The 25205-nt window shown below is 38.4% G+C and overlaps 1 protein-coding gene across 1 annotated transcript in view; it reads left to right on the top strand.

The window, feature by feature from the left end:
* FBXL4 (F-box and leucine rich repeat protein 4) overlaps positions 1–25205 on the top strand; it is an 84937-nt gene that overhangs the window by 46778 nt on the left and 12954 nt on the right. Inside the window, exons 6-7 of the mRNA XM_059401095.1 lie at positions 4578–4791; positions 23085–23156. Coding sequence (XP_059257078.1) covers positions 4578–4791; positions 23085–23156 — 286 coding nt within the window. The remainder of the gene's footprint in view (positions 1–4577; positions 4792–23084; positions 23157–25205) is intronic.

Below are 25205 nucleotides of genomic sequence, written 5' to 3'. Positions count from 1 at the left end.
TCCAATACCCGCAAGCTCTGCGACACTCAGACACCCCCGATCCTTCTGTGACCCTGCGGGACCTGAGGCCACGCTGACCCCGCGTGGGCTTCGCCCCGGTTTAGCCTCTGGAGCAATGTCCCTCTGTTGCTCCGCCGCTTGCCGGGAGCCGGCCCCTCCCCCCGGGGTCTATCTTCCCGTCGCTTTGGATTCACTTCTCCGCCGGTCCTACCCTTCAGAAAGTGGTTGTTTTTCTGTTTCCAGAATTGCTGTTTTTCTTCTCTTCGATCTGCCGATGGATTTTCAGGTGTTTGCAATCTTTAGAAAAGCTATCTAGCTGATCTCCGGCTAGCTGAAGCAGTCTCAGCTTGCTACTTCTCCGCCATCTTGACTCCTCCCCGAAACTAGTCTGGATCAGATGTATTAAATAATGTTCCAAATTATAAGATATTAAAGAGTTATCTTAAATATGCTATTTTATAAAACTCAGAGTCAGCTAACAAAATGTACCGCTAGGAATCAGAAGCCATAGATACTTGTGTCTAATTCTCCCCTTACCTTTTCCCCCCCTTACCTTTTTACATCAGGCAAGTTGTGAGGACTGGTGCCTTTTATTTTTATGAGTAAGCTCAGATTAAATCATTTATTCATATGATTTTATTATTTGAGGGTGCAAGTTACCACATAGTAAATTACTTCTTACATGCCTATATTACTGTGGACAATTTAATTCACCACATAAGGTTAAGCCATTTCTTTCTTTCCCCATAGCAAGAGACCTAGTTTAGGTCTTCTCTTGATACCCTCAGTATCAGGAAATACTTTATGAGAATTCATATCATGGAATGTCCTGCCACAGAACCATTGTGCTTGCCTTTCCCTCAGCCTGGAATGTTCTTTCCCAGATACCTGCATTCTTACTTCCTTACTTCCTTTGGGTCTTGACTCATCCTCTCAGAGAGGAGTCTCTGACTACCCTGTCTATAGAAAATAAAGAAGCTGTAGTTCTCCTTTAAGGTGACCAGTATCACAATTGAGACGAATAAATAGATGACCAAGACAAAAACATGAATGTAATTATGCAGTAACATAAAACTTACATGAGGGGCATTAAGGAAAGAAAGAAGAGTTGTGTTTGGCTAATTAATTGAGTCTGCTGCTACTTCTGCCTTCTTGAACCGCAGAGATCATGAAGAAGTAGGTGTGTAGATTCTGTAAATTTAGGAAGACACAGTATGGTAATATTAACTAAATCTGCTCTGAGTAAAAATATGCAATATAGAAAAAGAGAGGGAAAGTCAGAAAGGTAGTATAGGCATGATCATTATCTTTATTGTGCTTTCGAATTCTGTCATTCATTAAATCATTTTGGGAAGTTTTCTAGTCTATTAACAGTTGGCATTCTGCTGATTGGCTTGACATCAGTATAAATTCTTTAGAGAAGTTCAGTAATGAGGGTAAGAGAAAAGAAATGTCAAAGTGTTGCAAGTCCAGTATGAGAAAAAATTATAGAATGAAGTACTTAGCCAAAAAAATGAAGACCTTTAAGAGATAAGATGCCTAAAGATTTTAAGAGTTAATATGCTCATTTAGCTTTTGTAATTTGCCAATACTTGCAGAATTATCAAAGTCTGAAACCCTACATCCATTTCTAGGTTGCTAGCTTACAAAAATATGAAGAACTACCTATAACTACTATTTATACTCAAAGTTAGGTAAAATTATTAATTTCATTGTATTTCTTGGGAATAGTTTCACCCTAGTAAGGGAAAAATACCCTGAGTCTGTAGAACTTAGTGTGTTCTGGAGTAAGAGGAAACTTAAATTCTTCAAGTGAATTTTCATAATTGGAAGATACATTTAGTAAACTCTTATCAAATGTTTTTTCTGTGCCTGACATTGTGCTAAGTATTGGGTACACCAGAAATCTCTTTCAGTTGCCAAGGGATTTGAGGCAGTTTATAAAACTCAATATAAACAAATTAGTAAGGAAGGAAATTGTAGTTAAGAGGGGAAAAAAATGTAGTGCTTTAGGAATAAAAAAGCCTGAGTTCAGTTCCATGTAGAGAAGGTGTGTTGTAGTTTAGTATACCCTGACCACCTTTGACCTAGATCCCGAATCTGAATATTGAGCACCACATTCAGTGCTACCATCTGGATCCAGTGCGTAGTCTTCTCTTTCCTGATTATTTTAGTAGTGTCCTGACTGTCCCCCTGTTTTTACTCCTCTTCCCTCTCTGTCTGTTCTCCACACAGAAACCAGAGTGATCCTGCTAAAACAGAGGAGGTTGTGTCACTTTTCTGCTCAAAACCCTCTGATGACTGAGAATCCCATCTCTCTCAAAGCCAACATGTTTATGGGACATGTACTATATGAGCTGCCTCTTATGCCTCTCTGACCTGCTCCTCTCCTCCCCCTCACTTTGTACCTCCTGCTCTCCTACATTAGTCTCTTTACATTTCCTCACTCCACCTGGTGTCCTGCCACAGAACCATTGTGCTTGCCTTTCCCTCAGCCTGGAATGTTCTTTCCCAGATACCTGCATTCTTACTTCCTTACTTCCTTTGGGTCTTGACTCATCCTCTCAGAGAGGAGTCTCTGACTACCCTGTCTACCCTTGATACTTCCCATTGCCCTTCCCTGCTTTTATTTCCTTCTCAACTCTCTTTCTTTCTTTCTTTCTTTTTTTGATTTTATTTATTTGATAGACAGAGATCACAAGTAGGCAGAGAGGCAGACAGAGAGAGAGAGGAGGAAGCAGGTTTCCCGCTGAGCAGAGAGCCCGATGCGGGGCTCGATCCCAGGACCCTGGGATCATGACCTGAGCTGAAGGCAGAGGCTTTAACCCACTGAGCCACCAAGGCACCCCCACTTCTCACTTTCTAATACACTATTTGTTTTACTCATTTACTTGTTTATAGCCTGCCTCACCTACCAAAATATAGGTAAGCTCCATGAGAGCAGGGACTTTGTTTTATCCACTGCTAACTCCCCAGAGCCTATGGTAATACCTGAATCATAATAGGAGCTCAGTAAATATTCCTTGAATGAATAAGTGAACGTACTTAATGCAAAGCACAGTTTAGCTAATTCAGTTTAGCAAAGGTAACAGTAGTGAGACAGGTTGGAAGAAATCCGGGAGAGGGAGTAGCTTGAGGAGTGTCAGGGAATTTTAAGGAAGGGGTGGGCAGTTGTGTGAAATGCCACAATAAGTCAAGTAATTCAAGCACTGAAAAGAAAGGGCATTGAATTTGGCATTTAAAAGGAAAGGGCAAATTTAGGAAGAGCAAAACACATATTGCAGTGATTAAGAATAAATAGGTGTTCAGGTATAAATAAGACATGTGGGCAATAGTTATTTTCAACATTTAAAATAAATTTGTAACAGTTGAATTTTTTGTTGTTTGAATGTGAGTTGGCCAAGATTCAACTTTTATTTTAATGTTTGTGGGGTGCTTTGACCTTTACCAGCTGCTTTCACATATTGTTTGATGTTCAAAACCAGGAGGCAGTGTGGTGAGTGCTATTATGTAATTCTAGTCTGCCTTTTACAGCTGAGAAAGTACTGAGACTTGGGTAAATGCCTTTTCCAAGGTCACATGCCAGGAAGTGGAGCAGGGATAAAAATTAATCTTTTGACTTAGAAGTCCAGTGTTAACTTCTTTTATTTTCATAAAGGATTGATTTAGTTAATTTTACTTTATATGTGTATTTGGAAGCTAATTAATCCATTCAGGAAAAATATGTGGCATAAATAAAGTAAGAGTTTGTTACTAATGTGGCACTGTGACAGGCAAGAAAATGTCAAGAGACCTGGACAGGGTGCACTTCAGGGTCAATTTGCTTAGTTGATAAAGTTTCATGGATTCAAATATTCCTAGACTCACATTTACTTTTATATTATTTTCAGATGATGATTATGGGCAGGAGAGTCCCCCTCATCTGTAATGCAACTACAATAAATATTGTTATTACCACTCTGATAATAGAGTTTTACGTCTACCATGTTGAATTATTTCTGTGTATTTTATGTGAAGCTGCAATTGAATATCTTATAATAATTTCAGCATCATTCTAGTAAATAGTAACAGTTTTAAGGAACATTACAATAGGACAGTTAAACCAGTTCAGACATTTCCTTAGTTAGGAGGAGGCTAGTCTGATTTATTTTAAGGTCATTTAATTAAAGATTTCACCCTGTGTGCCACATTCAAAATAAATTATCCTGGACTGTATGGATATTTGGGGGAACTGTCTACTAAAAGTTTTGTTATGTTTTCGTTTTTTGGTTCTATCAACTAGGAAGTGAATTTTAGATAGGATAAATACGTTCTCTGCTTTCTTAATTTTTCACTTAGCGCTAGCTGACTTTTATAAGATATGAATACATCCTATCATATCAGGTTGATTTATTTTAGCCTAATCATGCCTATTTTGGTAAGTAGTAAATGAGAACTTAAGGGAAACAAGTTTTACATTTTCCCTAATAGAAATCCATTCTTCTGAAGGTGTCTAATAACAGTTGAGGTAATTCCAATGTACTTTGCAAAAGTATCTTTTCATTTTACAAAATTCACACAGAACATTGTTTTTACAGGTTTCTGAAGGTTTGTGGATCTGAATTAGTGCGCCTTGAATTATCGTGCAGCCACTTTCTTAATGAAACTTGCTTGGAGATTATTTCTGAGATGTGTCCAAATTTACAGGACTTAAACCTCTCCTCCTGTGATAAACTACCACCTCAAGCTTTCAACCACATTGCCAAATTATGTGGTCTTAGGCGTCTTGTTCTCTATAGAACAAAAGTAGAGGTAAGGATAATCATCATTTACATCTTTGCTTGTGTGATAGCCAACTGAATATTTAGTTGCCTGTAATTACCCATGATAATACGCTTTCTGATTTTTAAATAGATTGTGATGCCGCCTGACTGTATTAAAATTAATAGAGCTGGTTCAGTCATTTCAAAATTATTTAGTCTATTATATTGTTTGTATAGTTATGGAAAATGTTCTTCTCTGTGTTCTTAAAATTGTTGTAATACTGTTCATGTTTGCAGGTAGAGAAGTAAACAGTGGGCTGAGGTGAGCTGAAATGCTGGCAGGGAATTAATTAGAGAAGGAGGCAGAGTGACAGTGTGCAGGTGGGGGAGGAAGCGAAGTGGAATTTATCTGGGGCTAGACTTGGGAGTTAAAATTCTCAATACCATGGGGCCCCTGGGTGGCTCAGTCAGTTAAGCATCTGCCTTAGGCTCAGTTTATGATCCCAGGGTCCTGAAAGCAAGCCCTGAGTCAGGCTCCCTGCTCAGCAGAGAGTTTGCTTCTCCCTCTGCCTGCTGTTGCGCACTGTCTCTCTCCCTCCTGCCCCTCTCAATAAATAAATAAAGCTTAAAAAATTTTTTTTCCGTACCATAGTTTAGAAGTCTCATTAACAAAAAGTGGAATCTTGTCATTTATATTGACCTACTTGCTTTTTTCACATAGCATCTCTAGGACTTCTTTCCAGATCACACCCTATAGAGTCTGATTCTTTTCATTAACTTTGTGGTATAGGCTATAGCATAATCCATTCAACCATTCCCCAAGTGATCAACTTTCAGGTTTCTCCAGTTGTTTTCCTTTTAAAAATTACCTAGCAATAACATTCTTTTGTGCAGAGTTTTGCATCTACATGCTGTTACTGCTGTAGGACAGAGTCCTGTGAGTGGCATTGTTGGATCTAAGAGGATGCGCCTGGGCCCCTGCAGTAAACACCCGCTTATTGTCATACTCTCCTTTCCTCTACTCCAGTCATGGTGACCTTCTTTCTATAACTTGAACATTCTGATCTGGTCCCAGTTCTGGCTCTTGCTTTTCTGCTTGTCTAGAATATTCTTCCAGTTTATTACATGGCTGCCCTTTTCTTAGCTCAGTGTTCAAGTTTTTCTTTTCTTTTTTTTTTTCAGAGATCACTTTTTAGAAATTGATAAAAAAAAAAAAATAAAGTAGCCCCCCACCCCCGCTTCTGGTTTGCTTTCTCATATCATCCAGTTTTATTTCCTTCTTATCATCTCTATCACTCTGAAGTGATTTTATTTGTTTTCTTGCTAATATCTTTCTCTTTACCCCGGGATATAAATGTCATGATGGTAGGAGCCTTGTACATCTTTTTCATTGCCATATTACCAACGTCTAGAATGGCTCTTGGTAAGATAGTCATTTGATAAATATTTATTAAATGAATGACTAAGATAACCAAATTACTTTTCCAAGATGGTATACCAGATGTTTTCCTGCTGTAGTGAACCCTTGCATGTCTTGAAGGTCACCTTACATACCAAGGTATTCAACCTCTGGTATTTCAGTTTTCTTTTCTCTAATATAGAGAGAATAAAAATACATATCTCAGGATAATTGTAAGAATTAAGTTACATGTAAACTACAGGTTACATGTAAAGTGCCTAGAGGGCACCTAGAACATAATAAACTCTCAATAAATAAATATTAGTCCAAATAGTATCATCATGGCAGTTTTGTAGTGTATTGTACTCGATGGTAGGGACAATCTCATTGTTATACTTTTTAAACATTTTTGTTAATCCTTATATATTCTTCTTCTAGTTGTATCTTTCAGCAAGGATTTTATTAGAAATACATTCATTTTATTTCATTTTGCTCTTTAATAAGGCTTCCTATCATTCATGTAGGCCTTATTTTACATCCAAGAGCATGTTACGCATTGCGTCACCCCTTCTTTCTTCCATGCATGTACATTTCCTGTCCTGCACTCAGTCGTGGTGGTGCTGGATGAAGAGCGAACAGGGAATGAGAAGACACGATTTAGGGGCCTGGCTTCTCTCTAAGCCTTCCATGTAATCGTTGATCATTGGTAGTACATTCAGGTGTTATAAACTGTTTTGAAAAAAAGGGAATAGCAATTAATCTTAAATGCCTCTCTTTGCTCTAAGGAAATATGTAGAAGAAAAAAGATATAAATTTGAACTTCTTGGGAGAGGTTTTTTGGTGTTTTTTTTTTTTTTTCTAAGAAGGAATACTAATTATCCAGCGCAACTTTTACCCATTTTTCTGAATTCTACAAAGTTCTAAAAGAAGCAAAAATGACTATTATAAGATGTTGAGTCTGTTATAGCATTTAACTTCAGAGACATTAGATCTATGATTTAGTAGAGTTACACGTGCCTATATATAATTTACAATAAGAAACATAACACATTTGTGCCATTTTATATGACTTAAGTCTGTGTGCATAGTGAACAAAGCTTTAGGCAATATTGGAGACCTGGATTTTAGTCCCAAAGTTTGGGAAAGTTTCCTGAATATATTCTGTTTGCTGTCCTAGACATTTTGCATATAATTTAATTTCTTTACACTAGTCCAAATGAAGGTCCCAAAAGATTAGTAACGTTCCTAGTGGCACAGGGCAGTAAGTTAGAGTCAGGCTTTGAATCCAGCTTTGGTGGTCTTAGTATTATTGTTAAAATTGTAAGATATATCAAAGCATAGAATGGTATATATCAAAGCATAGCCTTTTATGCTGGTAGGAAGATCTTGGCTTGCTGACAGGGCCCCTTCCTGAGCCAGTGGTGAAACAGGCAGTGAGCACAGGGCAGTGGGCTTCTCTCTCCCAGGCAGATCTTACCATCAAGACTGCTGCATTGACCACCGAGCCTCATGCATAACCTTGTCAGGTGCCAGGGCTGTATCCTGGTGTATATTTTGTACGCTTGATTGCTGCTTTGGTAGTAAACTAAAATGGGAGTAACCTTAAATAAGATCTAGCTGTCATTGTCACCAATTTTTTTTTTTTTTAAAGATCTTATTTATTTATTTGACAGAGAGAGACACAGTGAGAGAGGGAACACAGGCAGGGGGCGTGGGAGAGGGAGAAGCAAGTCTCCTCCGAGCAGGGATCCTGATGCGGGCTCCCTCCCAGGAATCATGATCCCTGGAATCATGACCCAAGCTGAAGGCAGACGCTTAATGACTGAGCCACCCAGGCGCCCCCATTGTCACCAGTTTTTGAGCCCAGCTTTTTATTTGGCCTAGTTCATTTAAAATGTCAAACCTATAAAAAGAAAACACAGAGTAAAATGGTGGTTTCCAGGGGTTAAGGGTGGGGGAAGGATAAGATGGATGGTGTTTAAGGATACAAACGTATAACATGAATCAATAAGCTAAAGAAATCTAATGCCCAGTATAATGAATAGAGACAACAATAATATACTGTAATGATATAATACAAATACTGATTGCTTCAATTATAATCATATTACAATATATAAAGGTATTAAAGTAACACACTGTACATCTTAAATTTACAGAATGCAACACATCAAATTAAAAAAAAAAAAAAAGATTTTTCTGCCCAGCTCCACTGCTTTGGCTAATTAACTGTAGCTGGTACCCCACAGTGAGAGAAAGCAGCAGTAGGATCTTGTTGTGACTAGCTGTGATTAAAAATTTTACCTGGTAGTAGGGTTCAGGTCTCTGACTCACACACTATTTGGTCATTTGCAAGCTGGGAAGATATTTGTTATTTAGTCTGTATCAGGGCCCTAAGTCCTATAACTCAGTCCATATCTTCATTTTTCTACTTAAAAGATTTAGGTGCTTGGGTAAGTCACTTGTACTAAGCTAAATGTTTGTCTATTAAAAAAAAAAAAAATCAAGCTTACCCTATCACATAGGCTATTGAAAGACCAAATAAGGTTATATGTTTAAAAGAACCATACACTGTATAAATTAGATGAGCTTAAGTAAATGTGAAAATGATAGTATAGATTTACTCAGCATGATCCCGAACAAATATTTCCACCTCTGTGAAGTATTCTTCTAGATCTTCCTAAATGAGAGAGTATCTTTCCCATCATGTGCTAAGGGAGATTTAGGCTGAATTATCTCTTTCAACCTTTTGATCTATTTCTGGTGAAAGAAATGTTCATTCCTAACTTGCAGACTCTGTAATTGGAAGGACCATGTTTGACTATATTCTTCTTCATTACTGGTACATAAAACAGTGTCTGGTATTCACTATCATGAATATATGTAGTAGGTATTCAGTAAACTTGTGTTGAATGATTGAGTAATAGCTAGCTCATCAATTCATTTTTTTCATTATTAGATAAACACATGTATTAAGCAGATGGATGGTTAGATCTGAACTTGAAAAATTTGTAAGAAAATATTTGAACTTTATTTGTTCAGAATTCTTAGCCCTAAAAGATAGTGAAATATAGTTCAAACTTGTTCATTTATTTCAAGAGATCTTTTTCATTTTTTAGATGTTTAGGTTTGAGATGAAAAATTGTTTCATCAGAGAAGTAACAAATGTCTTCTTGTAACTCAACTCCCCCCCAAAAAAATAAATCACTAAATAAGCTATTTGCAGAGTTAGTGGTACATAGTTGTTGAATTTCAGTGGATGCAGAGCAGTAAACATATGCCTGTAAAGACCAAGATAGTATTGAGATAGAGACAAAGTGGACTGGTGTTCAGTAAGCCCAAATGCATACTAAGAGTGTCACGGCTTGTGTTTAGTCATGTTGGGCGATCTTTTTTAGAAGAAATGACCCTTGAGCCAAGACTTGGGCCTTGTTTACTATATGATCCCAGAGTAACAAGTGAAATGGATTGGTAAATAGGGTAACTTTTTTTTAATGAATTTAGTGGGTCTCTTAGGTTGTATAGACAACATTTTTTAGGCAAAGATGGGAACTTAGAGCAGACAGGAAAGAAACTTGAACTTAGGATCTTCTACCATTCATGATGAAGAAATCACTATAATAGAGTTGGATATATATTGATAGGAAGGACTTTGTTTCAGTCCCGTTGGTGCTTTTCTTCTCTGTTCACAAGATTCTTATTATGTATGATAAGCGTTGATTACAAGCACTTCTTCTGCTATACGTGAAGATGTATTTTCATGAGAGGAGGGCTGTAAAAATTTAACTCATTAAATAGACTTTTAAATAATTAAAAGAAAACCTTTTATTTCGAAATGATTTTAGACTTAAAGAAAAGTGACATAAAAAATAGATTCCCCTACCGTATGCATAACTTTGTTTTTTCCTGAACCATTTGGAAATAAGTGGAAGGTACAGTTCTTTGCTTCTAAAGGGGCGTATATCTGCAACCTGCTCTTTATACTTTTGTTAGGAGCTAAATTGTGTCTTCCCCAAATTCATGTGTTGAACTCCTACCCCCAGTAGCTCATAATGTGACTGCATTAGAAAAAGGGTCTTTCAAGAGGTAATTAAAGTTAAAGGAGTTCATCAGGGTGGGCCCCAATCCAATATGCCTGGTGTCTTTGTAAGCAGAGGAGATTAGGACACAGACACACACAGACAGAAGAGCATGTGAAGATGGGAAGAATATGGCCAGTTTTAAGCCAAGAAGAGAGGCTTTAGAAGAAACTAACCCTGCCACCACCTTGATTTCAGACTTCTAGCCTCCAGAATTGTGCAAAAACAAATTTCTGTTGTTTAAGCCACCTCTCTATGGCTCTATGTTAGAGCAGCCCTAATGGACTAATACAGCTTGTAGAGGATGGCAGAACAATAACTTTTTAACACATTGCATAAAAAGTGTCTTTAAGAGCAGTCCTGTGCATTTCCTAAAATAATCTGGGTTAGCGTTAGAACTTTGAGTCTGTTTACCTTTTCTTTGTTTGTTTAAAAAAAATATATCTCTGTATATATAGACATAGATATATATAAAATCTGGAATGGGTGTGAGATGGGGCATGATAGTAGCTCAGTAAGAATGTCATTCTGTTGCTTAGCAGCAGACAAGAAAACCAAGTGTGTTTTTTAAAAGTTGGAGTTATAAATGGAACACCTGCATCCAGTTTTGATTGCCTCACTTCAAGAATGATAGAGCATAAATTGAAAGAATCTGAAGAAGTGAAAAAACTGATTATAGGTATTGTGGGGGACTAGTATATGACAGTAATCCGCAAGTATGGTTTGGCAGCTGTTTACTTGGCCTACCTGGGCAGAGACGACCGTTTCAAGGACCCCGCTGCCTTCATCTTCATCAACTAGAAGACAACAAAAGTAGTCGATCTTTACTTCTGTTGGATATCAGCACTCTCCTCATATTTTCTTTCTTCTGTACCAGTTTATTTGGCAGAGAGGAGATAGAGAAGTAAAAATGTGTACCACCCTGTGCTTCAGCTGTCCCAGAAAAGATACATAAACTGAGTCTGATTTGATTTAATGCCATAAATTTGCTTTTTGACACAGAGATAATGGTGGTCTCCTTACTCCATTCTTATTTGACTTAAAGAACACATTATTTTATGCTCGTAAGTAGAAGCCAGGATGGCCTTTCCTTTAATGGAGTCAGTGCAGCTAACAGACTCAGACGAAAGGGATGGCCACTTACTTAACAGAGCTGGTGTCGATAACTGAGACCAAGAGGAGAAACTGATGTAGGAAAAACCTATGTTGGTCACCTACATTGACTGATGCAGGCAGTCATTGGCTAACTGCCACGTAAATGCAGTTCACTTCAGACAGATTAATTTGGCTAGGTAACATACAAAACGAAAGGATATTAGTAATTACTTTGTTCTGAAACGGAATTTTTTTTCAAGACTTTATTTATTTGAGAGAGTGAGAGCAAGAGAGAGAATATGAATGGGAGCAAGGGGCAGAGGAAGAGGGACAAGCAGAGTCCCTGCTGAGCAGGGAGCCCGACGCAGGTCTCGATCCCAGGACCCCAAGATCACAGCCCAAACGAAAGGCAGATGCTTAACCAGTGGAGCCACCCAGGTGCCCCCGTTCTTAAACAGAATTAAGAGTTAAGAATTTTAATAACTTATAGTATATTTAACTTGCTATCATATACTAGAAGTCAGCAACTTTTAAAGTCTTCACTGTATGTCTCCAGGCAAGAATGTATCTGTACTTCTTTTTATCTTGATAGGCTTTACAAAAGTTCCAGTGGGAATATGGGGCCTTTGGTGGGGTTGAGTGTATGTGGCTGTGGTTCGTTGAGGGTCAGGTGTTCATTTAGGGCCAAGAAGCCCTGTGAAGTGCAGTGAGGTGGGATGTGGGGGCAGTGTCATCTCTTGGGGATCAGACTCATTATTATCCACCGGGAAGTCAGGTGTGAGAAGTCTACCTGGCAAGGGCATCACTCATTAGAGACAGCTGATGAGCTGATTAGCACATTCTCTCTCTGCTGGCATATCACAGGGGAAACCAAACTATAGTATCAGACTTCTCTGGTGAGTTTAGAGTGAGAACACTGGGAGTTTTGCGACTTAAATGATTGAGGGCATTAGCAGAGAACAGGTGGACACTTTCATCTGAACAGGAAAGAGAACAGATTAAGTCTTTGGACTAGTGCGCTCTCTTTAAACGAACAGTGTCAACCAACGTAGGCCTCAGGCTCCTCTTACGTGCTTCTTTACCGTCCAGCCCTTACCCCTCTGATTGTAACATTCTTTTTTTATGTAGTCAGTAAGGTTACTATCAAGTCCAGCTGGTGTGGAAACTGCCTTGAATTTGTGACTGCAGATCTCTGCCATCATCCATGATGGGTTGATATGGAAATTGGTCGGTTTAGTCTGTGAGCAAAACTGTATTCAACTGTATGATTATGGAAGAGATCCACTACAGTGGTGAAAATAGCTTCTGAATGAGGCTGGGCCAACGTGTGTGATTTAGTTTATGATTTTGTTCTATCACACACTTGGACTTTGGGAATTTAACAAATTATTGGAACCATATTCTTTTTTTTTTTTTTACATTTTATTTTTATTTTTATTTTCGGCAAAACAGTATTCCTTGTTTTTGCACCGCACCCAGTGCTCCATGCAATCCATGCCCTCTCTAATACCCACCACCTGGTTCCTCCAACCTCCCACCCCTGCCCCTTCAAAACCCTCAGATGGTTTTTCAGAGTCCATAGTCTCTCATGGTTCACCTCCCCTTCCAATTTCCCTCAACTCCCTTCTCCTCTCTAACTCCCCTTGTCCTCCATGCTTGGAAACATATTCTTATATTCAGTTGTGATTAGGTATCATTATATAACCTATACCATATTGTATATTTAGACTGTAGATAACCATTTGTAGTAGATGGTTCATAGCAAAGCTCTGTAAAGTAATTGAATTTAAATATTCTAGAATGATGACTATTTCTACTTATAGATAGTTGTGGGTACTTTAAACAGGTCTCAAAATACTCTTTTAAAAAAGATTTTATGTATTTATTTGTCAGAGAGAGAGCACAAGCAGGCTGAGCAGCAGGTAGAGGGAGAAGCAGACTCCTCACTGAGCAAGGAGCCTGATGTGGGACTCAATCCCAGAACCCTGTGATCATGACCCAAGCTGAAGGCAGATGCTCAACAGACTGAGCCACTCAGGTGTTCCACAAAATACCTCTTTTATTCTATATTCCCCTTCCTCAAATTTATTGAGATTGGAACACTGGGGCAAAAAAAAAAAAAATTAAAATTAGAGAAAGATTCATACATATACGTGTATTTTCTTTTTTTTAAGTAATCTCAATGCTCAATATGGTGCTTGAACTCATTACCTAGAGATCAAGAGTCACATGCTCTACCAACTAAGCCAGCCACGGGCTCCCATACCTATAGGTATATTTTAAAATTCTGCTGATTGATTGCGTTCTTTGGATTTCTTTGGTGGTATTTTTATGCTAATTTATGAATTTTCACATATTGAACATACTTTTATAAAATCCTATCTCTTTAGTTGTAGTTATTGTTCTAATGTGTTTGAAATATAATGATCAGTGAAAGTATGTTTGTGATCAGGTGATGTCACTAGTCTCTATATTTTACCTAATATAAGTCTGTAATATATAAACTTACAATGTTCCTTTAGAATGTTTTCTAGGAATCATTTTTTAGAGTGGAGAATACTGATTTGGCATCCTACCTTCCTATGTTAAGAATGTTATGTTTAAGGGTTGCATTCTGTATTAAAGATAAGTAACAGTTAATTTTAACTGAGCAACAAAGGTCATAAACTAGTTATAACAACTATAAAACTGTATTAATATAAAATGTGAACACAGTACTGCACACATTGATTAAGCAATGTCTCACTGTATTATAAAATGTACATGGTATGCATAAATATAATTCTATTAAGCCATAAATCTGGACTGTCTAAAACTTATATGTGAGTATAATAACATCAGTTATCATCTTATTAAGTATTTTTGCTTAGCAGTTTAGAAGTCTGGAGGATGGACAGTTATGTAGTTTATGGGTAGTATTTCTTAAAAAAAAAGGAATGAAAATTTCAATTCCTTCTTTTGCCTCTTAATAAATTTCTGTGTAACAAGGAGAAGCATTAATAATTCTCTGTAACATATAGTTATCCATTGGATTTTGAAGCTTTTGAACAGGGTTAGTAGGTAGATTTTAAGTGGAAAGCAAAAGGATTCTTTCTTTAGGAGCATATATTGTACTCCCAGATACCAGCATTCACCTAGGGGATGTTTTGATAATTCTGTCGGATAAATTAACATGGATCCAGTCACTCCTTAGTGAATTCCTTTCCATGGTGATTTAAATAAGGTTGGGCCTTTGTTTAAAAATTACAGACTCAATTGAAAATGAATCTGCTGTCCTGCATTATTAAAGCTGATAACTGTTTAAATGATATTTTAATTTTATAGTGCTACTCTGGTGCTTCTGTTGAATTTTATAGAACTAACCAGCAGAGTTTGTGGACTTGGGGACCTGATACCTTAAGAGATTCATACAATTTTTCACTTTTTATTTCTGAATTCCTTTTTCATAGCACATTTGATAATGTAGGTATAGTCCATCCATTTGTGCATTCTAGATGTGTAGAAGTGCCGCAAGTACTCATTATGGTAGAATTGTTAACTCTTAAGTAGGGGTGGGCAAGCTTTTTTCGTGAAGGCCCAGAGAGTAAATATGTTAAACGTATTTAGGCTATATGATCTCTGTCACAACTACTCAGCCCTGCTGTTATAGTGTAAAAACAGCCATAGACAATACATAGAGGATTGGGTGTGCCTTTGTTCCAATAAAACTTTATTTACAGAAGCAGGCAGTAGGCTGGATTTGGCCTGTGGGCAATAGTTTATGAACTCCTCCTCTGAATCATTGAATCTGTGATTCCCCCAAATCAGGCCCTTCTATATCTGGAAACAAAGAGTTCATTTCTCTTTAGTTTTCCCTCTTTGCTTCAGCATCAGTAGCACTTCTTTAATTCTGAATACCAACAGCATAGAGAAAGAATATCCTAAAAATATTCTAGAAGGAAATTGATTAATTGGACTTAGAAAGATCGCAAACTATTGTTTGTCTTCTGCGAACCTGGGTACTCCCACAGCCTCTGGCTTCTCATGAGCTCTGCTGGAGAAAGTCATGAAACTATAAAATTGTCCCTGTCTGCCTCAGTGCTGCCTGTCAGCCCTTTTGTTTATCTATTTGACTCCTGGTTGCATTCCTCACAGCATCTCTCCCAGGGTCATCCTTGTTTCCCGTGGCCATCACCTCCATCCCCTTGTACGGCAGTCTCGGCATTTCATCTCCCATCTCCTATTTAATAAAGCTGGGTGGTATCATTCAGCATAAATCTCTTTTATTCTGTGTTCCTTCTTTAAGGCGGGGAATGAAAATAAGGGTTCTCTTTACTATTAAATGAATTTTTAATTCCTAATTTAATGCGCAGACTGTATGTTATTGTAAAATCTGTGCATGACTAAGTATGGTGCGCCATGAATTCCACTTCTGTGGCTTGAGATTCCTCCAGAATGCGTTGCCGTTACAGAAAATGTTTTCTAGATATATCATTATGAGAATTTTAATTCAAAAGTGTGTTGTCTATGCCTAAAAGTTATAATCTTTAAGCTGGACAGTAAGCAATAGATACGGCTCATCTGAGGAGCAGCCCAGACAGGTTAATATGGTATTCCTGGCCATAAATTTTTTCCTTACTCTTAATTTTAATTAGAAATACTGATTTACAGGAATTCTTCTCCAACTTTATCAAGAGAATCATATTATCCCAACATGGGCATAGTCAGGGCTAGGTGACTGGGTTAGATGGCTGTCCAAGCCATCCCAGGGAGTAGATGGAAATCGTAGAGAAAGGAGGGATTCAGGCCTGGGCACGTGCACCAAAAAGGATCCAATGACCTGGGATCCACTGGACCTCGTGGTCAGAACTGAGCCAAGCCTCTACTGGTTCTGCAGTCACCACAGGACTGCTGCAGAGCAGGTCCACTGTCCTTTCAGTAGAAGTGGTGGTTCTGGATGGGGGCAGTCTATAAGACCATTAGCCATGAGGTCAGGGAATGGGAGTTCAAAGAAGTAAATTAAAGCATCTTTTTTTAAAAAAGATTTTATTTATTTATTTGACAGACAGAGACTACAAGTAGGCAGAGAGGCAGGCTTGATCCCAGGACCCTGAGATCATGACCTGAGCTGAAGGCAGAGGATTAACCCACTGAGCCACCCACGCGCCTCCTGAAAGCATCTTTTAAAGTGGAATAAGAAATTATGGAACACACACTGAAACAGCAAGACCAAGCAGTTGTAGAAAGGAGCTAGTTCGAAATCTAGGAAATAAATGATAGTTATTGTAATAAAAATTGATTAAATTTTACATTGGACACAAAGATAGAATTGCTAAATTAGAAGAGGTTTTTAGGACTGCACTTAAACTTGTTAAAGCTTTGAATGAATGTCAGGCATCACTGCATGTAGTTTGTATGTATAAAATACACACACACACACACACACACACCCCTCAGTTAATCCTCATAATAATCCTATTCATTAACTTAATATATATTGTGTCTACTGTATATGCCAGCCACTGTATTATTTATTTGTTACTGCACACAGATTACCACCACACTGAGTGGCTAAAAATAGCTGACACTCATGATGTCACACAGTTTCTGTAGATCGGGAATCTGGGAGCTGTTTGGCCAGAAAGTTTTGGGCCAGCGTCTCTAAGAAGGTTGCAGTCATCTCAGAGCTTGACTGCAGCTGGAGGTCCAGCTTCCAGACTTACACACACGGCTGTCAGCAGACTTCCTTGTTAGTTGTTGGCCAGAGGCCTCTGTGGCTCTCTACGTGGGCTTCTCCGTAGGCTTTCCAAGTGTCCTTTTGACATGGCAGCTGGCTTTTCCTGAGTGAGCAGCAGGGGAAGGCAGAACCAGGAGGAGCCATAGCCCTTTTATAACTGTATTAGAGTTCTCCAAAGAAACAGAGATAAGAGGGTGTGTGTGTAGCTTTATTCTGAGGAACTGGAGACTGGCAAGTGAGAAGGCCCACAGGGTGAGTGAGCAAACTGGAGATGCAGGAGAGCCAATTTTCTCAGTCTGAAGGTTGGCAAACTTGAGACCCAGGAAGAGTTGATGTTTCAGTGTCGATCTGAAGTCAGGAATAAGCTGATGCCCCGGTGGAAGGCCATCAGGCAGGAAGAATTCTCTTAACGTGGAGGACAGGAGGACAGCCAGCCTTTTGTTCTGTCTACTGATTTGAATGTTAATCTCATCCCAAACCATCCTCTCAGAAACACCCAGAATAATGTTTGACTGAATACCTGGGTACCCTGTGGCCCTGTCAAGTTGACGTGTTAAGTTAACCATCACAATAACCTAACATTCCATCACTCCTGCTATGTTCTTTTTGTTGGAAGTAAGTCACTAAGCCCAGCACCCTCTTAGAGGAGAAGAACTAAGCTCCATTTCTGGAAGGAAGAAGTATGGAATAGTTTGTGGACATATTTTTTAAACTACTCTAGGCACTGGGCTTGGGAGATTCCAGTGTTCATTAGTAGGAGTTCCAGAAGGAAAAAAAGAAGAAACAAATGATAGAGAAGCAATATGTGGAGAGAAAGTTATTAAGAATCTTCATCTTCCATAATGAAAGATACAAATCTTTGAATCAGATGTTCACTCAGGAAACCAAAACAGAATAAGTGAAAATAAATCTTTAGATACATTGTGATGAAATTGCAAAATATGAGATAAAGGTCTTATTACCTGCAGAGGAAGGGAATTAGAGTGACAGTAAACTTATCAAAATAATAGAGGCTAATAGGAATGGAGTAACACTTTCAAAGTGATGGAAGAAGGTAGCTGTCATCCTAAAATTTTTTGCCTAGCTAAATTTTCATTCAAGACTGAGAGAAAATGTAAAGACTAAATAAGGACGGGGCACCTGGGTGGCTCAGTGGGTTAAGCCGCTGCCTTCAGCTCAGGTCATGATCTCGGGGTCCTAGGATCGAGTCCCACATCCACATCGTGCTGTCTACTCAGCAGGGAGCCTGCTTCCTCCTCTCTCTCTGCCTGCCTCTCTGCCTACTTGTGCTCTCTGTCTGTCAAATAAATAAATAAAATCTTAAAAAAAAAAAAAAGACTAAATAAGGTATTTAACTTTCTCTGACTCACATTCCTTATCTGTTAATAAATGGGACTAGGAGCACCTGGGTGGTTCAGTCCATTAACATCTGACTTTGGCTCAGGTCAAGATCACAGGGGTTTGGCTCCCTGCTCAGCGGGGAGTCTGCTTGTACCTCTTCTTCTGCCCCCCCCCCCACTCATGCTCTCTCTTTCTCTCAAATAAATAAAATCTTTATACATAAGTAAATAAATGGGAATAATATTATCTACCTTATAGGTTATTATCTGCTGTGTTTACTATCAGTAAATCCCAAGTGTCTATACAGTGCGTAACACAGAGTAGACATTGAATAAATGTTTATTAAGTGAGTAAATGAGTGTATGGGGATGTTGTGAGGACTAATATATATAATTTTTAGCAGTACCTGACGTGTTAATAATTACTCTATAAATGTGTGTTGTTGTTAAGATTCTACCAAAGATTTTTCTAAAAAAACTATTAAAGGGGATGCCTGGGTGGCTCAGTTGGTTAAGCAGCTGCCTTCGGCTCAGGTCATGATCCCAGCGTCCTGGGATCGAGTCCCACATCGGGCTCCTTGCTCAGCAGGGAGCCTGCTTCTCCCTCTGCCTCTGCCTGCCATTCTGTCTGCCTGTGCTCGCTCATTCCCTCTCTCTCTCTGATAAATAAATAAAATCTTTAAAAAAAAAAAAACTATTAAAGGTTTTTTTTTTTAATTTATTTATTTGACAGAAATCACAAGTAGGCAGAGAGAGAGGGGGAGGCAGGCTCCCTGCTGAGCAGAGAGCCCGATGCGGGGCTCCATCCCAGGACCCTGAGATCATGACCTGAGCTATGGCAGAGGCTTTAACCCACTGAGCCACCCAGGTGCCCCCTAAAAAAACTATTAATGATATTCTTCAACAAGAAGAAAAGTTCAGTGAGGAGTCATCAGATATAATCTGACTTGGGTCAACTTGTGAGCAGATATTTTTTAATAAATATAGTTCTATATGTTTTTCAATAAATACAGTACTCTATTTTTCAGTAAATATAGTACTCTACATGTATTTTCTCTTCCTTGTGATTTTCTTAATAATGTTTTCCTATGTCTAGCTTGCTTTATTATAAAAATACAGTATATAGTACAGCATATAAAATGTGTGTTTAACTGACTATGTTTTGGTACCGCTTCCAGTTAACTGTAGGCTAGTAGTAGTTAAGACTTGAGGGAGTCAAAAAATATACTTAAGAATTTTTGACTGTGCAGAAGTCAGCACCCCTAATGCTGATATTCTTCAAGGATCATCTATAATGACCATTGGGGAAGAAAAAAAGAAAAACTGATCTTTCTGTAGTACTTTTAAAAAGGTAAACTAAAATCTTTAAGGTGATTCAGAAATTCATTGGAGAGAGCAAAGGACTGGGAACAGTTAAGAGTTTTGAAAAATGACGTATTACAAAGTATAATAATTTAGACTAAAGTGTTAGTGCAGGGAGAGGCAAATAGACAAGAGGAACAAAATGATCCAGAAATTGACTCATACATATACAGAAACTTGAAATATAACAGAAGACACCACAAATAGGTAAATAAGATAGAATCTTCAGTAAGTTGAACCAGGAAAAGTGGTTATTCTTAAGGAAAAAAATGAAGTTTTGTATCTTGCCATATTTAAAAATCCATTACAGTTTGGTTAAAAACCTAAGTGTAAAGAAAAACTTCAATGTCGTTATTTAAAAAGAAGAATATTCTTCCTTGGATAAAGAGGGACTCTTAACTGGCTGAGCCACCCAGGTGCCCCTCAAAGAGGTACTCTTTAGAAAAGAGAACAAAATACAAACATAAAGGAGAAAGATTGATGTGACTCTATTAAAATTTAAAATTTCATGTCTCATGGGCACCCAGGTGGCTCAGTTGGCTCAGGTCATGATCCTTGGGTCCTGGGATTGAGTCCCACATCAGGCTCCCCCTGCTCAGTGGGGAGTCTGCTTCTCCTTCTCCTTCCCCTGCTTGTGCTCTCTCTCTCTCTGTCAAGTAAATAAAGTCTTTAAAAAAAAGAAAATTCATGTCTCAGAAGCTACTATAAACAAAGCAGAAGACAAGTCTCATATTTAGAGAAGATATTTGTAATGGATATAGCTAACAAAGATTGGTATCCAGCATAGAAAAAAGTTCTTACAAGTCAAGAAGGAAGAAATAACCTAATGGAAAAAATCAGCAAAGTATATGATTAAGCAATTTATGGGTCAGGAAATATGAGTGGCCCATTAACATGGGAAAAGATCTTCAACCTCACTAGTAATCATACGAATGCATATTATGCCATTCCGTGCTCATCAGATAGCGGACGTTAAAAAGGATGAAAAGACTGTGTTGGCAAAGATGTGGGAACCCAGTACTCTTTTATTGATGATGGTAGCATTAATTGATGCAGGCACTTGGGAAGGCTATTTTGCAAAATCTAATATAGTCAAAGCATACAAAAATATATAGAAATTCTTCCTCTGGTATGTGCTCTAGAGAAAAACTCTTCTAGAAAATGTACAAGGAAGCATGTATAAGAATGGTTATTTTAACATTCTTCATTATGCTAAAACTTACAAACTAAATATTCATTAAATGAGAGTATATGTTGTAATATATTTACATAACGAAATAGGATACAACAGTTAAAAAGTCAGTGAACTAAAGCTGTATCAACATGAACAAATTACTCACAAGCACTTTTGAGGAAGATGCAAAAGTATATCCATATTTATATAACATCCTTTATATGAAAACCATGTAAACAATATTCTGTTTATGAATCCATAGTGTATAATATCATAATTTTTAAGCATGTTTGTAAACACCAAGTTATGGTAAAGGTTACTTCTAAGGAAGTAGTGAATGGTTGGAGGGATTCATAAATACAGAAGAGTACGCAAAGAAAGCAAAATGTTAAGATTTGGTAAATCTGAGTTGCAGCTATATGGGTATTCATTATCTTGGATTCTGTACTTGTCTATATACCTGATATTTACCATTGTAATAGTTTAAAACAAATTACCAGCAAGTTCCTTGAACGAAGTGAGTGTATTTTTTTTTTTTAATGATTTCTAATCCGTGAAAATATGTGGATTTCTCTCTAAAAATTCTCTATTATGTTCTGGATCTTGCTTGTGGGAAAATCTTTCAAACAACCTTATCATAAGGATCTGGTATTTTTTTTTTTTTTGAAGATGTTATTTATTTTTTTGACAGAGACAGAGAGGGAATACAAGCAGAGGGAGTGCGAGAGGGAGAAGCAGGCTTCCCCATGAACAGAGAGCCTGATGTGGGGCTCCATCCTAGGACTCTGGGATCATGACCTGAGCCAAAGGCAGATGCTTAATGACTGAACCACCTAGGTGCCCCAGGATCTGGTATTTTACAAAACAAACCTAATGACGTTTTCCCATCTATTAGTAAGTTAAAATAGCTAAGTACTATAAAGAATCTGAAAATTAACTAATCTTCATAGAGCTCTTCTAATGCCAGCCTTCTGAAAGCAACATGGGATTGTCTTATAAATATAAGTGGTCTTGAAACTTAAACATAAAACTGTAAAATCAACATAAACTTTTTTTTTTCTTTTTTGCTTAAATTTAAAGAAATATCCGACAGTGACACAATTGGTCTTAAGTCTAGTTTTGTTCTGGGCCTATGATTTTATATTTGCCTTATCTAAGTTTATTTTATCTGAAATAGTTATTATTTTCTCAATGAGAATCTTATCTGGGTTTGAATTCATGTTTTGTGTTGCCATTGACACATTCTTTATCCTTTCCCTGACTGACACTTTTCTGAACACTTGTCATTTAACTAGATAGGATTGAGTTAAAATGTATGGAAAGAAATTTTGCCACATTAATCTGAGTAGGTTTTTTCCCCCCTTAATTTATGGAATTAAAAAAACCCTAGATTTCCAGTGAATGCTTTACATTATTTGTTTCTTTAATGTTTCATGGCAGGCATTTCATCAAACAGTTAGGACTAGAGAGATCTTAGGTCCCGTGCCTGTATAGCAGTCCGGCATACCTTTGGGTTTCTTTGGTGGTGAGACCGTTTTCATTGCACCGAATAAATGGGCGTAAATGGCAGGAACATGACTAGAAAGTACACATTATATATGTTCCAGTCAGCATGTTGCTAGTGACAGGTGCTCGATGGTTGTTGGTATCGTTGTCAGCAGAGAGAATCCTTTGACATTAAAGTCACCGGCTCGATCCTGATTTGGGGTGACTCTATTGGCAGCTCCATCAGGCGGCCGCTGATCAGTGAATGTCAGAGCTGCCGCCGTTCTTGAGAGTGTCACCAACCCTCTCTGGGTTTTGGCTTTTTTTTTTTTTTTTGAGGGAGGGGCTGTTTAGCTTGTCTTCTTGTTCAGTCTTAACCAGACTTTCCAATCGCTTACCTTAGGGAAATGGGCCAAGAGGTCACAGGGAATATAGGTATCAGTAGGACATGCAAAACCATATATGAAATGGGGACTCACATGGAAACTGGTAATGATTACCTTGACTTCAAGCCAATCAATGGTGGGAACACCTGGGGACTCATTAAATGGTATTTGTGGTGTCTGTAACCTGGGCTGTGAGCTCTGTTTCAAGAAAAGCAGTGACAGCCTCTAATGTCTAATTGACCTCTTCTCTTTGTTTCACTTTCTCTCACTTTCCATATTTGCCACCAATGCGGTCCCCGATGGCAGCAAACAGCACTGCTCAGCATTTTGAACTTCTGTTCGGAGCTTCAGCACCTGAGCTTGGGCAGCTGTGTAATGGTGAGTATTTGAAAATTCTTTCTCCTCCCTCGCTTGTTCTCTTTCTCTTCCCGTGGGCTAATGGCATCCTGACCCGCCCACTCCACACGCACCTGCAGCTTTTCAGATTTACGGTGAACTACGGTGTCCCCCGCTTTCAAACATTTTTCTTAAATTGGAGAGTATGTCTTCGAAACATTGACACTATTTATCTATGAGAGCAAGGGAAGAAGTGTGCGTGGTTGAAAAGAGTTTGGTTCTGCCTCAAGCCAGATGTTATTTCAGAGAAGCTATTTACCTCTCTGGATCTCTTTACAAAATAAGAGATCAGTCATACCCAATGCCAGTAGTGCAGTAAGTTTCTCACAAAGCTAATTTTAGTTTTAAGTTCTGAAATTATTTCCTGGAAATGCTAATGATTTAGGTAGGTTTTTTTGTTGTTGTTGTTTTGTTTTGGCTGTTGTTTTTGGTGTGTGTTTGTTTTATTGTCCTTATTGGTTAAGAGAAAAAAGATGGGCACCCTATGTTAGAACTCAGATTCTTTTGAAATGTTACGGGTCCATTAAATCCAAAAGCATAAGGACTATTAGACTAGACCGTCTTTAAAGTCCTTCCAGATTTAAAATTGTGATTTTATGTGCCTCTGAAAGATTTCATGGAATGAGTTACATTTTTTCCATCTGAGTAATGTGGCTTATGAATACTACTGAGACTCCAAGGACAGTAGTGTTTGTGTTTGTGTGCACACTCAGAGCAAGTGCATCTCCCAAGACAACTGACTGCGGAGCAGTCCATCACTCTTTACTTTCATACCTCCCACTTGCAAAACAGATGCAGGAGATTCCGAACCATTCCAGTTTTGGGTCCACTTACTAGGAAGACCTGAGTTATTAGCAGGATGGTTACAAGATCAGAGAAGTTCTCCTGGGGTCCTATGCTTGGATTCAATCTGAAAGAAATCCTATGTGAATACCTTTTAGAGCTCAATGATGGCTTCAGAGCTGCCTCAAGATTTGGCAGTATAGGTTAGAGAGGCCTGTTATGGCCACTTGTCTATGTCCATATCCCCAGGTGAGAGCCATCCTGGTGGTGAGGCCTGATTAAACCCCATGTATGGGCTCTGACTGACCCCGGTCTCTGGAAACAATCTTGGGAGCCCACTAACACAGTATTAGGCTTTCCTTACTTTTGATCAAATATTTACCTTAGTAAACCATTTCATGGGCTTCTCTTGAGTCCCTCTGAAGACACTTCTAGATAGGCCCAATGACATGTGATGGCTCTGTCTGTGACAACAGACCAGCCACTTACTGCCACTTGGCTCTTTGCTTGTGGCTAGCCTGTCATCTTTAGACTGGTAAGTGCCCTGTGTAATCTTGGCTAGAGGTACTTTTTTCTGCCTGTTACTTGCTTCCCCTTAAACTGGAGCAACGTCCTCTAGAAAAGCAGGCCTCTGACCACAGACACGTTAGATTAGGAATTGTATACGTTTGTTGGTAGAATGAGGTGTGTTTTAAGTCTGCATTTGCAAGTTGACCCAGGGAATATTAGTCCTGAAAGATACTCAGTTAAGGAATTGGGGGACAGTGTATTGGGGAAGAGTGACATAGAGATTCCTGGCCAAAATTAGGAAGTGATGCTACTCTCTCTTCCTCCTGGAGCTTTCAGTGGTATGTCCTGCAACAAAGAAAGTGTGTGCCTTTCCATAAGCCTTTGTTTTCCAACTTTACCTGACCACCGAACCCACAGTTCCATATTAAGTGATATACTGTAGAAAATGCTCCTTAAAGCATGACTTTTCTTAGGCATTATGATAAATGGACTATTTATATTTATTCAATTTTTTAAAAAGATTTATTAATTTGAGAGAGAGAGAGAGCATGAGCCAGGCTGGGAAAAGCAGAAGGAGAGGGAGAAACAACTTTAGCAGACCCCATGCTCAGTGTGGAGTCCAGCATGGGGCTCAGTCCCACGACCTTGAGATGAAACCAAGAGTCGGATGCTTAACCGACTGTGCCACCCAGGCACCCCAGGAGGCTATTTTTAAATTAAAGTATGTAGTCTTCAGTA

Source organism: Mustela nigripes, chromosome 5 (assembly GCF_022355385.1).
Source record: "Mustela nigripes isolate SB6536 chromosome 5, MUSNIG.SB6536, whole genome shotgun sequence".
Classification (NCBI taxonomy): Eukaryota; Metazoa; Chordata; class Mammalia; order Carnivora; family Mustelidae; genus Mustela; species Mustela nigripes.
This window is presented reverse-complemented; position numbering and strand designations above follow the sequence as displayed.